Source organism: Mustelus asterias, chromosome 13 (genome assembly GCF_964213995.1).
Source record: "Mustelus asterias chromosome 13, sMusAst1.hap1.1, whole genome shotgun sequence".
Lineage (NCBI taxonomy): Eukaryota > Metazoa > Chordata > Chondrichthyes > Carcharhiniformes > Triakidae > Mustelus > Mustelus asterias.
This window is the reverse complement of record NC_135813.1, coordinates 978,368-993,060: the sequence shown is the minus strand read 5'-3', so window position 1 is coordinate 993,060 and position 14,693 is coordinate 978,368. Positions and strand designations below refer to the sequence as shown.

The 14,693-nt window shown below is 47.3% G+C and overlaps 1 protein-coding gene across 4 annotated transcripts in view; it reads left to right on the top strand.

Moving 5' to 3' along the window:
* The window catches only part of vav2 (vav 2 guanine nucleotide exchange factor), a 230,026-nt gene that overhangs the window by 190,578 nt on the left and 24,755 nt on the right, over positions 1-14,693 (top strand). For all 4 annotated transcript variants that reach the window (XR_013499320.1, XM_078226123.1, XM_078226125.1 and 1 more), the window contains exons 19-23: positions 1,199-1,223; positions 2,682-2,812; positions 6,726-6,800; positions 9,383-9,432; positions 10,134-10,250. Coding sequence is in view for 3 of the 4 variants with exons in the window: in XM_078226123.1 (XP_078082249.1) it covers positions 1,199-1,223; positions 2,682-2,812; positions 6,726-6,800; positions 9,383-9,432; positions 10,134-10,250 (398 nt within the window). In the remaining variant the exon portion in view is untranslated. The remainder of the gene's footprint in view (positions 1-1,198; positions 1,224-2,681; positions 2,813-6,725; positions 6,801-9,382; positions 9,433-10,133; positions 10,251-14,693) is intronic.

Below are 14,693 nucleotides of genomic sequence, written 5' to 3'. Positions count from 1 at the left end.
CAATGCCCTGACCAATGAAGGCAAGCATGCCGTATGCCTTCTGAATCAATTTGGCCACCTGTGTTGCCACTTTGAGGGAACTATGGACCTGCACGCCCAGATCCCTCTGTATGTTAATGTTCCGAAGGGTTTTGTCATTTACAGTATAATTCACACCTAAATTTGATTCTCCAAAATGCATCACCTCGCATTTGTCTGGGTGCAACTTCATCTGCCATTTCTGTGCCCAAGTCTCCAATCTCTCTATATCCTGCTGTATCCTCTGACAATCCCCGGCACTATCAGCAACTCCACCAATCTTCGTGTCATTCGCAAACTTACTAATCAGACCACCCACATTTTCCTCCAGATCATTTATATATACTACAAACAGCAGAGGTCCCAGCGCTGATCCCTGCGGAACACCACTAGCTACAGTAAGAAGTCTCTCAACACCAGGTTAAAGTCCAACAGGTTTATTTGGCAGCACTAGCTTTCGGAGCGTTGCCCCTTCATCAGGTGACACTCACCTGATGAAGGAGCGACACTCCGAAAGCTCATGCTGCCAGATAAACCTGTTGGACTTTAACCTGGTGTTGAGAGACTTCTTACTGTGCTTACCCCAGTCCAACACCGGCATCTCCACAACACCGCTAGCTACAGATCTCCATTCTGAAAAACACCCTTCCATCGCTACTCTCTGTCTTCTATAACCCAGCCAGTTCTGTATCCATCTCGCCAGCCCACCACGAATCCCACCTAATTGAAAGCTTTTTGGAAATCCAAGTATATTACATCCACCAGTTCCCCATTATCTATCTTGCTCATTACCTCAGAGGATTTGAATAAACTTGTCAGGCACGATTTCCCCTTTGTGAAACTGTGCTGACGCTGCTTGCTAATATATTTCTAAATGCTCTGCTATTACAGCCTTTATAACACACTCGAACATTTTCTCAGTGACAGGTGTTAAACTAACTGGCCGACAGTTACAGGGTTTTTTCTCTCTGCCTTTTTGAATAAGGGTGTTGGCAGTTTTCCAATTCTCTGGGACTTTTCCATAATTTAAGGATTCTTGGGAGATTCCTGCCAGCGCAACCACTATCTCCCTGCTTCCACACTGCTCCCTGAACAAGCTTCTGGAAATCCGAGCGCTGCACAGGAAAATGAAACTTTCATCTCAATTCAAAATGAATAATCCTTGTGTCTTTCTTCACAGGATGGAGGACTCGCAGTGGCAGCAGGTACAAGCCCACCCCAGCCTGAGGGGAAATTCCAGGCAATCCATTCATACAGCATCTCATCAGCCTCAGAATATCCCAGTGCAGTTCACAGCTTATAGCTAACTCCCAAAGCTTTCCTACTGTCAGAATGTCAGAAACATCCCTAACTGTGATTAAATTATTGCCAGATAATCTCTTTTAATCATTTCAATGGATAAATATTGGCCAGGCCCCCCCGGGAACTCCCCTGATCCTCTTCAGATATGAGACGTGGAATCTTACATAATCACCTGAGAGGCCAGAGGGGTCCGGGCTTAACCTCTCCTCATCTTCAATACTGCAGCCCACCCTGCATACAGACCCTGCAATAGTGTTGACCTACGGTGGCACAGTGGTTAGCACTGCTACATCACAGCACCAGGGACCCATTCCCGTTCGATTCCTGGCTTGGGTCACTGTGCGGAGTCTGCATGTTCTCCCCATGTCTGCGTGAGTTTCCTCCGGGTGCTCCAGTTTCCTCCCACAGTACGAAAGACGTGCTGGTTAGGGTGCATTGACCATGCTAAATTCTCCCTCAGTGTAACCCGAACAGGCGCCGGAGTGTGGCGACTAGGGGATTTTCACAGTAACTTCATTGCAGTGTTAATGTAAGCCTATTGAGACACCAATAAATAAATAAACTTAATCTTGGACAGTGCAGCACTCCCTCAGTACTGACCCTCTGACAGTGCGGCACTCCCTCAGTACTGACCCTCTGACAGTGCGGCACTCCCTCAGTACTGACCCTCTGACAGTGCGGCACTCCCTCAGTACTGACCCTCTGACAGTGCGGCACTCCCTCAGTACTGACCCTCTGACAGTGCGGAACTCCCTCAGCACTGACCCTCTGACAGTGCGGAACTCCCTCAGCACTGACCCTCTGACAGTGCGGCACTCCCTCAGCACTGACCCTCTGACAGTGCGGCACTCCCTCAGTACTGACCCTCTGACAGTGCGGAACTCCCTCAGTACTGACCCTCTGACAGTGCGGCACTCCCTCAGCACTGACCCTCTGACAGTGCGGCACTACCTCAGCACTGACCCTCTGACAGTGCGGCACTCCCTCAGCACTGACCCTCTGATAGTGCGGCACTCCCTCGGTAATGATTTGAGAGTGTGAGGCTGGAATATGGGGTGAAGTTTTTGAACCTACAGCCTTTAGTTCTCGAGGTGTGGTTGGTCTCACTGAGCCATGCTGACAATTTGAAAAACATCACACGGGATTTCTAAAGATAGTATTGTGTTCCAGCGCCCCCCCCCCCCACCACCACTCCTCACGACACCGCCGCATTTACCGAGCGTGTCAGTGCTGTGTATGAATGTGTTGCTGTTTGTTGGTAATGGGGTGGATGGTCTCAGTGCGGCACTTTGTTCCTGACTTCTCTTTTCTCCACTGATTCACAAATGCGATGGAAATGCATCTTTTGCCGTCTTTTCTAGGTCCCAGAATGTTAGCAGTTCGTACGTACCAGGGAAACCCCCCTCCACCTGTGGGAAAACCAAGCCTCAGCTTCCAGAATGGAGAAGTCATTGAATTGCTGAAGGGAGACCCAGAATCTTCATGGTGGGAGGTCAGAATCACTGATGGGAGCTTCGGGAAACAGAGAGGGTCAGAGCTGCGCCGGGTCTGTTGCACCAACATCCGTGACTGGGTTATGGCAGCCTCTGTACAGCTGCTGGACCCTCCCTTTAGGCACAGCTCGGATTAGACAGCAGAATAAGTGATCTTGTGATGGATAAAAGGAAAATGTTAGATCAGTTCTCAGGCTAATGGAAAAAGCAAGTTCCATTGCCATCGGATACACTATTGGATGTTGAGCGAGATGAGGGTGGTGATTGGCTGAGCTGTTAAGTGATATTTCAGGAATGTGAATACAGGTGTAATTCTCACTCCCAAGAATAGAGACAGCCAATTGTAGCATTTCCTTGTCTTTATAGAGGGGTAATGCCACTGGAGTAGTAATCGAAAGGCCCAGACTAATACTGGGGACAGTGGTTCAGGTGGTGGAATTTAAATTGAATTAAATCTGGAATTTAAACCTTGTCAGGATCAGTAATGATTATTATTGATTGCTGTAAAACCCAGCTGATTCACTCATGTATTTTAGGGAAGGAAATAGAACCATAGAAAATTACAGCTCAGAAACAGGCCTTTTGGCCCTTCTTGTCTGTGCCGAACCATTTTTTGCCTAGTCCCACTGACCTGCACTTGGACCATATCCCTCCACACCCCTCTCATCCATGAACCCGTCCAAGTTTTTCTTAAATGTTAAAAGTGACCTCGCATTTACCACTTTATCCGTCAGCTCATTCCACACTCCCACCACTCTCTGCGTGAAGAAGCCTCCCCTAATATTCCCTTTAAACTTTTCTCCTTTCACCCTTAACCCATGCCCTCTGGTTTTTTTCTCCCCTAGCCTCAGCGGAAAAAGCCTGCTTGCATTCACTCTATCTATACCCATCAAAATCTTATACACCTCTATCAAATCTCCCCTCAATCTTCTACGCTCCAGGGAATAAAGTCCCAATCTATTCAATCTCTCTCTGTAACTCAGCTTCTCAAGTCCCGGCAACATCTGCTGTCCTTGCCCGGTCTGGCCTATATGTGACTCCAGACCCACAGTTGTTAAGTAGCCCAACAAGCCACTCAGTTCAAAGGCACTTAGGGATGGACAACAAATAATAGTCTCGTCAGCAACATCCACATCACCTGAAAAATGTTTGAAAAAGAAGCTTTAACAGAGTCAAGTGTCCCAAGATGGTTCACAATTCTTTCTTTTCAAATCCCTCCATGACCTCGCCCCTCCCTATCTCTGGAATCCTGTTCAGTCCACAAATCCCTGCGATCTCCTCCTGTTCTGGTCTACTGTCCTGATTTTAATAACCATTTCACCAGTGCTGGCCGTGCCTTCGGCTGCTTTGGTGCCAAGTTTTGAACTTTCCTCCTTTAGACCCGCCCCCAGTGCTGATGTTTCCTTTGTTTTCATGTTCAGGCTCCTGTGTAAAGCTTTAAGATTTGCCTCTGTGTTTAAAGTTGCTGTTGCGATGCCTCCGCTCTGTAGGCTGGGTGACACCGAGGAGACTCTGTACACGATGCAGGAATCCCACTTCGCCAATCATTCCCAAGTCAGCGTGGATTTACAAAAGGGAAATCATGCTTGACGAATCTATTGGCGTTTTTGAGGATGTAACTAGTAGAGTTGACCGAGGAGAACCAGTGGATGTGGTTTATTTAGACTTTCAGAAGGCTTTCAACAAGGTCTCACATAACAGACTACTGTGTAAAGTTAAAGCACATGGGATTGCAGGTAATGTCTTGAGATGGATAGAAAACTGGTTAGCAGATAGGAAGAAAGGTGTTGGTATAAATGGGTCTTTTTCTGATTGGCAGTCAGTGACTAGTGGGGTTCTGCAGGGATCTGTGCTAGGACCCCAACTGTTCACATTATATGTTAATGATTTGGAAGAGGGAACTGAATGTATTATCTCCAAATTTGCAGCTGATACAAAGTTGGGTGGGAGGGTGAGCTGTGAGGAGGATGCAGAGATGCTTCAGCGTGATTTGGACAGGCTGAATGTGGGGGCATCTGCATGGCAGATGCAGTATAATATGGATAAATGTGAGGTTATCCACTTTGGTAGCAATAATAGGAAGACAGATTATTATTATTTGAATGTGTGTAAATTGAGAGGTGGATGCTCAGTGAGATCTTGATGTTCTCGTGCATCAGTCGCTGAGAGTAAGCGTGCAGGTACAGCAGGCAGTGAAGGAGGCAAATGGTACGTTGGCCTTCATAGCGAGAGGATTTGAGTATAGGGATAGGGATGTTTTGCTGCAATTGTACAGGGTGTTGGTGAGGCCACACCTGGAGTATTGTGTGCAATTTTGGTGTCCTTATCTGAGGAAGGATGTCCTTGCTATAGAGGGAGTACAGCGAAGGTTTACCAGGCTGATTCCTGGGATGGCAGGTCTGTCATATGAGGAGAGACTAAGTTGGTTAGGATTATATTCACTGGAGTTTAGAAGAGTGAGAGGGGATCTCATAGAAACTTATAAAATTCTAACAGGGTTAGACAGGGTAGATTCAGGAAGAATGTTCCCGATGGTGGGGGAGTCCAGAACTGGGGGGTCATAGTTTGAGGATAAGGGGTAAACCTTTTAGAACTGAGGTGAGGAGAAATTTCTTCACCCAGAGGGTGGTGAATGCGTGGAATTCACTCCCACAGAAAGTAGTTGAGGCCAAAACATTGTCTGATTTCAAGAAGAAATTAGATATAGCCCTGGGGGCTAAAGGGATCGAGGGATATGGGAGGAAGGGGGGGATCAGGATATTGAATTCGATGATCGGCCATGATCAAGATGAAGGGCGGAGCAGACTCGAAGGGCGGAGCTCTGCCTCTGACACACCCATCCAGGTGAAATTCCTACTCCGTGAACTACTGTTCCAGTACCTGCCTCCTCGCTACATCCCCGTCTCTGCAGCACGTCTTCCCTCTTTCATTTCTTTGCTGATCTTGTTTATCCTCTAAGAAACATTAGACTCCAACATAGTTTCCCAGTTTGCAGGCAGCTTTTTCATATTATTGAGTCAGTCTGTCGAGTAAAATGATCACTTGTGGCACATGTAGAAATCTCTGCTTTTTACATTAATTTCAACACATCCATTTCCCACTCATTTTTGCCTAAATGTCCCCTCTGATTTATCCATTTATAACAAACACATTGCATTTTACACCTCGGCTTCAGATTGGTGAAACAGCTTTGAGGGGCCGAATGGCCTCGTGCTATTCTTGTGTTCAGTATCCCCCTCAAATTGTAGAAACAACATGACGTAATCAGGAAGGAGGTGTGGGGGGGCAGACGGGGTGTGGGGGGGGAGTGGGGTGTAGTGGGGCAGACGGGGTACCGGGGGGAGTGGGGTGTGGTGGGGCAGATGGGGTGGGGGGGGGGAGTGGGGTGTGGTGGGGCAGACGGGGTACCGGGGGGAGTGGGGTGTGGTGGGGCAGGTGGGGTGCGGGGGGAGTGGGGTGTTGTGGGGCAGATGGGGTGCGGGGGTGAGTGGAGTGTGGTGGGGTAGACGGGGTGCGGGGGGGAGTGAGGTGTGGTGGGGCAGATGGGGTGCGGGGGGAGTGGGGTGTGGTGGGGCAGACGGGGTGCGGGGGGGGAGTGGGGTGTAGTGGGGTAGACGGGGTGCGGGGGGAGTGGGGTGTGGTGGGGCAGACGGGGTGTGGGGGGTAGTGGGGTGTTGTGGGGCAGACAGGGGGTGTGGGGGGGGGGGGGAGTGGGGTGCAGTGGACAGGCTGGGAAGAGAATGGGGGGGTGGTTGTGTATTAAGCCTGTCTGCCAGTGAGGATCCTGTCTAACGTTTGGGCAAAGGGAGGTTTTGTGGGGGGGGGGGTGGGGGAAGTCTTTGGGATTTTGTCTTTGTAAATGGGCTGCACTGTTTTTACCGTCGACAGTGACGGTGTCTCTCTCCATTCCAGGGGAAGGTCATTCAAACCAAACGCTTTGGTTGGTTCCCGAGCTCGTCTGTGAAACCTTGTCCAGTGGATTCACGAGTAAGTGTGATCAAGCTTCAGACTTGCTGCAATGTTCTCCTGTTCCTGTCCCGATAATCCCATTCATTTAGGAGCTTGTCTTAAGGGCCGTGATGCCAATCCTCTCCTGTATATCAAGGAGCTTGATTCAGTGGGTTATAGTTTGAGCTGGACAGATACACAGGTACCACAGATAGCGGCCACTGGAATCGATTGAAGAAACCAAACACTCCAGATAATATTTACATTGGGGAGAAAAGAACAACTGTTTGAATTCAAGACAAAAACCTGCAAAATTTTACAAGATTGAGCAAAAGCACAAGCAGCTTCCTACGCAGGTTTATTTTTGGAACTCTGACCTCGATGGCACTGCATCCAGAGTTTTAATTGTAGGGTCATTGCGGCAACATAATCATTAAGGTCAGAAACTGGGGAGGAGGGTGTGTAATACTCAGTCCCAGACTGAACACTCAGTCATCGCCTCAAGGGTTAGAATAGAATATCCCTACAGTGCAGAAAGAGGCCATTCGGCCCATCGAGTCTGCACTGACCACAACCCCACCCAGATCTTATCCCCTTAACCCACGTATTTATCCTGCTAACCCCCTGACACTAAGGGGCAATTTAGCATGGCCAATCCACCTAACCCTCACATCTTTGGACTGTGGGAAGAAACTGGAGCACCCGGAGGAAACCCATGCAGACACGGGGAGAACGTGCAATCTCCACACAGACAGTGACCCGAGACCAGAATTGAACCCAGGTCCCCGGCGCTGTGAGGCAGCAGTGCTAACCACTGTGCCACCGTGCCGCCACCAGTTGTTCAAGGAAACTGTAAGGTTAAACCTTGTCTATGCAGGCTTGTCAGCTTAACTTTGATGGTGAAAAAGCTTTTAGAAATGATAATTCACGACAAAATTAGGTCACTTGGTCATATATGGATTGATGAAGGAAAGCGGCACAATTGTTCAGGACCAATCATGTTTAATCAGCAAACTTGAATTCTTTGATGAGATAACAGAGTGGATTATTGAGTGTAACAGGGTTACTGTGGAGTACGTAGTCTTCCCACAAGACATCTGAAGAAGTGCTGCATGAAAGACTTGTCAGCAAAGTCTAGGCCCCCAAGATAAAAGGGGCAGTAGTAACCGCATGGATACAAAGTAAGCTGAGTGACAGGAAATGGAGAGTAACAGTGAATGGTCATTTTCAGACTGCAGGAAGGTTTATAATGGCATTTCCCATGGGCCAGTGTTAGGATCCTGAGTTTTCTTGACCCATATTCATGATGTACTTGGTTTCAACATGTGCAGATGAGCAAGGATGTCTTACTGTAGTTGTACACTGCCTTGAGGAGAGAATACCTTGGGTATTGTGTGCAGTTTTTCTCTCCTTATCTAAAGTGGCACGGTGGCACAGCTGTTAGCACTGCTGCCTCACAGCGCCAGGGACCCGGGTTCGATTCCTGGCTTAGGTCACTGTGTGGAGTCTGCACGCCCTCCCTGTGCCTGTGTGGCTTTCCTCTGGGTGCTCCAGTTTCCTCCCACAGTCCAAAGATGTGCAGGTTAGGTCGATTGGCCATGCTAAATTGCTCCTTAGTGTCAGGGGGACTGGCTAGGGTAAATGCATGGGGTTATAGGGATATGGCCTGGGTAGGATTGTGGTTGGTGCAGACTCGATGGGCCGAATGGCCTCTTTCTGGATTGTAGGATTCTATGATTCTAAAGAGGGAGAGCAGTGAAGGTTTACCAGACTGATTCTTGGGATGACAGGATTGTTGTCTGAGGAGAGATTGAGGACTCTGGACCTGTATTACTGGAGTTTACTAGAACGAAAAACACTTTTGGCCACATCGGCAATATTGCATCCAGTTCTGGGCACCACATTTCATGAAGGATGTGAAGGCTTTAATCCCCCTCTCTTACATATCTCCACACCCGTGCTGTCTGTACCCCTTTGAGGAATAGTGGGGGAAGTGCTGGAAGAATTTCCAAGCTGGTTATCAGTCCACTGAACATTCCTTCCGTGGCCAACAAGCCCTGATGTTGGACTCAAACCTGGAGCTTCTAGTTCAATGTAGGGGACCACCCAGTGCACCCACAAGACAGCCTCAAGGCTTTGTGAGAGAGTAGGTAAGGTTCATGAGAATGGTTCCAGAAATGAGGGACTTTGGTTCTGTGGATAGACTGGAACATTGTCGAAAGTTTATGGGACAGAAAGAGGCCATTTGGCCCATCACGTCTGCACTGGCGGAGAAATGGGCCATGCAGCCTCATCCTACTTTCCAGCATTTTGTCTGTAGCCCTGCATATCCAGACTGAGAGAAACTGGGACTGTTTTCCATGGAAGATTGAGAGGAGATTTGGAGGGACTCAGAATAATGGGTGTGGGCAGAGTAGATGTGATTGGAAAAGGGTTCAACGCTGACATGAGGAAAAAGCATTTGCAGATTGTGATTAAATCTGGAATACTCTGGAACCATTCCAATATTCCCCAATTTATCCTGTTTGCAGCAGCTGTTTTCTGCTATGTTTTGGTCACAGATGTCTTGTTGAAAACCTCTCACAAACAGAGAAATAAATAGTTTTAATCTCTCTTTTCAGCATTTTATTAAACCGCCTTCAAAAGAACCTGACTACAGCATCTATCCCTGGTAAGTCACTGATACACAATCTCATCAAACACTCCCAGGACAGGTACAGCACAGGGTTAGATACAGAGTAAAGCTCCCTCTACACTGTCCACATTAAACACTCCCAGGACAGGTACAGCACGGGGTTAGATACAGAGTAAAGCTCCCTCTACACTGTCCCCATCAAACACTCCCAGGACAGGTACAGCACGGGGTTAGATACAGAGTAAAGCTCCCTCTACACTGTCCCCCATCAAACACTCCCAGGACAGGTACAGCACGGGGTTAGATACAGAGTAAAGCTCCCTCTACACTGACCCCCATCAAACACTCCCAGGACAGGTACAGCACGGGGTTAGATACAGAGTAAAGCTCCCTCTACACTGACCCCCATCAAACACTCCCAGGACAGGTACAGGGTAACGGAGTGGTTCGTGTGTATATTTAGCAGTATGCAACAGTAGCTCCAACATTTCTATTTCTGTTCTGGCCTGAAACATTAACTCTGTTTCTCTCTCCACCAATGTTGCCAGACCTTTATTTATATATTAGTCACAAGTAAGGCTTACATTTACATTGCAATGAAGTTACTGTGAAATTCCCCTAGTTGCCACACTGGCGCCTGTTCGAGTCAATGCACTGAGTTTTTACAGATTAATCTGGTTTAATTTCAGATTTCCAGCATCTACAGTATTTTGCTTTTGTATTTTTTTCCTCCCTAGGTTTGCAGGCAATTTGGAGCGCGGACAGGCTGACAATCTCCTGAAGACACACAGCTCTGGAACGTATCTGATTCGTGAGCGCACAGCAGAGGCTGAAAGATTTGCTATTAGTATTAGGTTGGTGTGAACACATTGTGTTTATATGGTGGAGCGGAGGCTGGGTTGGCTCTGGGCTGGTGTGTCTGGTACGGGATAGACACAGTCCTGGCTGAACTGGGCTGGGGAATTATGCTTTTTCACTTCATGGTGCACAGAGACATAGGAACAGAAGATGTGCAGGGGACACAGGAGAAGGCCATTCGGCCCATTGTTCCAGCTGAAATCTCACCTCCAATTCTTGCTCAGTGGCCCTGGGGGTTACTGTATGGATCCAAAATGTTTTGCATGTGCTGAGAGTTTCTCTCACTCTTTCAGGCAGAGAGTTCCAAATTCCCCCTCGTCACCCTTGGGGTGAAAAAAGCTTCTCAACTCCTGTCCAATTCTTAATAATTATGCCCCATGCTTATTAACCTCTGATAATGGAAATAGGATTTTCCAATCCACTCCATCTCGGCTCCTTGTCATTTTATACAGCTCGATTAAATCTCCCCTTCGGCTCCTCAGCTCCAATGAAATCTATTCTAACCTGTGTGATCTTTCCCCCGTCATTGGCAACACTCTCAGAAATGGAATCATGGAATGGTTACAGCGCACAGAGGCCATTCAACCCATCGTGTCAATGCCAGCCCTTGACAAGAGTATCTTGGCTAAGCCCCCCTCCTTGTCCTTCCCCTGTAGGAAAGACAATTCTTTTCTCTTCAGATAGTTATCCAGCGCCCTCTAACAAACTGCGACAGTCTCAGGCAGTGCAAGAGGTTCTCTTCCGGTCACCTTTGCTTCTTTTGTCAATCACTTTATATCAGTGCCCTCTGGTTCTCAATCCTTGCACCAATGGGAACAGGTGATCTCTGTACACCCTGTTTAGATGTCTTGGGTTTGGAACAACTCAAGCAAGCCTCCTCACAGTTGAAACTCCTTTTGAAAAATAATTTGCTTGCTGAATATATTTCTCTTGTGTCTAAAGCAGTGACTATATTTCAAGTCCTACTTCACTGGCTGTGAAGCACTATGAGACATCCTGAGGTTGTGACTGATGCTGTAGAGATGAGCACCTCTCTATACTAAGCTGACAGTGCAGTTACACTGAAGTCTTGGAGCAAAGACTGTTATTATCCCCCATGTGAAACACTTTGTGTTTCTGTTTAGCGCACAAGGAATTGGCTTCTTGTTTCAGTTATGACTTACTATACTGCATCAATAATCAGTCTTGATTTTTCACCCCACAAACGAACATTTTGCTATTAGTACCTTATAATTGGACACCAGGGATCAGGCAGGTGATACAGACTGTGTTGTAAAGATGCATGGGAGTTTAAGACACGCTCACTTTTTGTGTAGTTTGTTTCAAAATGGTGATCGCCTACAACTGCACCGTTGATTCACTTGGTGTAAAAGTCAACTTCTGTTTTTGGAGGGATTTTTCTAAGCTTTAAAAGTCAACTTAAATGTTTTCTGATGCCCTTGGTCCCTCTGGGACATCCTTTTTCTCCAGCACTCTAACATGCTCCTTAATCATTACTGGGAAAAGCTCTCCCTCCTTTGTGTGAACACATCCTTCCCGGAATGCGGTTATTGGAATTAGAACATAGAACATAGAACATTACAGCGCAGAACAGGCCCTTCGGCCCACGATGTTGCACCGACCAGTTAAAAAAAAAACTGTGACCCTCCAACCTAAACCAATTTCTTTTCGTCCATGAACCTATCTACGGATCTCTTAAACGCCCCCAAACTAGGCGCATTTACTACTGATGCTGGCAGGGCATTCCAATCCCTCACCACCCTCTGGGTAAAGAACCTACCCCTGACATCGGTTCTATAACTACCCCCCCTCAATTTAAAGCCATGCCCCCTCGTGCTGGATTTCTCCATCAGAGGAAAAAGGCTATCACTATCCACCCTATCTAAACCTCTAATCATCTTATATGTTTCAATAAGATCCCCTCTTAGCCGCCGCCTTTCCAGCGAAAACAATCCCAAATCCCTCAGCCTCTCCTCATAGGATCTCCCCTCCATACCAGGCAACATCCTGGTAAACCTCCTCTGCACCCTCTCCAAAGCCTCCACATCCTTCCTGTAATGTGGGGACTAGAACTGCACACAGTACTCCAAGTGCGGCCGCACCAGAGTTGTGTACAGTTGCAACATAACGCTACGACTCCTAAATTCAATCCCCCTACCAATAAACGCCAAGACACCATATGCCTTCTTAACAACCTTATCTACTTGATTCCCAACTTTCAGGGATCTATGCACACATACACCTAGATCCCTCTGCTCCTCCACACTATTCAAAGTCCTCCCGTTAGCCCTATACTCAACACATCTGTTATTCCTACCAAAGTGAATTACCTCACACTTCTCCGCATTAAACTCCATCCGCCACCTCTCGGCCCAACTTTGCAACCTGTCTAAGTCTTCCTGCAAACTACGACACCCTTCCTCACTGGTCTACCACACCACCGACTTTGGTGTCATCAGCAAATTTGCTAATCCACCCAACTATACCCTCATCCAGATCATTAATAAATATTACAAACAGCAGTGGCCCCAAAACAGATCCCTGAGGTACACCACTTGTAACCGCACTCCATGATGAATATTTACTATCAACCACCACCCTCTGTTTCCTATCCGCTAGCCAATTCCTGATCCAATTTCCTAGATCACCCCCAATCCCATACATCTGCATTTTCTGCAGAAGCCTACCATGGTGAACCTTATCAAACGCCTTACTAAAATCCATATATACCACGTCCACTGCCTTGCCCCCATCCACCTCCTTGGTCACTTTCTCAAAAAACTCAATAAGGTTAGTAAGGCACGACCTACCTGCCACAAAACCATGCTGACTATCACCTATCAATTCATTACTCTCCAAATAACTATAAATCCTATCCCTTATAATTTTTTCCAACATCTTGCCGACAACAGAAGTGAGACTCACCGGTCTATAATTCCCGGGGAAGTCTCTGTTCCCCTTCTTAAACAATGGGACAACATTCGCTAACCTCCAATCTTCTGGTACTATACCAGAGGCCAACGACGACCTGAAGATCAGAGCCAGAGGCTCTGCAATCACTTCTCTTGCCTCCCAGAGAATCCTTGGATAAATCCCATCCGGACCAGGGGATTTATCTATTTTCAGACCCTCCAGAATATCCTGCACATCCTCCTTATCAACTGTAATACTGTCTATTCTACTCCCTTGCAACCCAGTGTCCTCCTCAGCTATATTCATGTCCCCTTGCGTGAACACCGAAGAGAAATATTGGTTCAATGCTTCACCAATCTCCTCCGGTTCCACACATAACTTCCCTCTGCCATCTATAACTGGCCCTAAACTTGCCCTAACCAACCTTCTGTTCTTGACATACCTATAGAACGCCTTAGGATTCTCTTTAACCCTATCCGCCAAAGTCTTCTCATGTCCCCTTTTAGCCCTTCTAAGCTCGCTCTTCAACTCCCTCTTAGCCAATCTAAAGCTTTCTAGTGCACTACCCGAGTGCTCACGTCTCATCCGAACATAAGCCTCCTTTTTCTTTTTAACCAACAAAGAAACTTTTTTGGTGCACCACGGTTCCCTAGCCCTACCAATTCCTCCTTGCCTGACAGGGACATACCTATCACAGACTCGCAGTAGCTGCTCCTTGAAAAAACTCCACATGTCGGACGTTCCCAGTCCCTGTAATCTCCTAGTCCAACCTATGTTTCCTAATTCTCTCCTAATAGCCTCATAATTACCCTTCCCCCAGCTAAAACCATTGGCCCGAGGTTCATGCCTATCCCTTTCCATCACTAAGGTGAACGTAACCGAATTGTGGTCACTATCACCAAAATGCACACCAACTTCCAAGTCTAGCACCTGGTCTGGCTCATTTCCCAGCACCAGATCCAATATAGCCTCACCTCTAGTTGGCCTGTCTACATACTGAGTCAAAAAACCTTCCTGCACGCTTTGAACAAAAACTGACCCCTCTAACGAGCTAGAGCTATAACAATTCCAGTCAATATTAGTCAAGTTAAAATCCCCCATAACAATTGCCCTATTACTTTCACTTCTAAGCAGGATTGACTCCGCAATCCTTTCCTCAACCTCTCTAGAACTTTTAGGAGGTCTATAAAAGACTCCCAACAGGGTGACCTCTCCTCTCCTATTTCTAATCTCCGCCCATACTACCTCAACAGATAAGTCCTCATCAAACCTCCTCTCTGACACTGTGATACAATCTCTGACCAATAATGCTACCCCTCCCCCTCTTCTACCTCCTTCCCTACTTCGACTAAAACATTTGAACCCCGGGACCTGCAGCATCCATTCCTGCCCCTGCTCTATCCATGTCTCTGAAATAGCCACAACATCGAAGTCCCAGGTACTGATCCACGCTGCAAGTTCACCCACTTTATTGCGAATACTCCTGGCATTGAAGTATACACATTTCAAACCCTGCTCCACCCCAC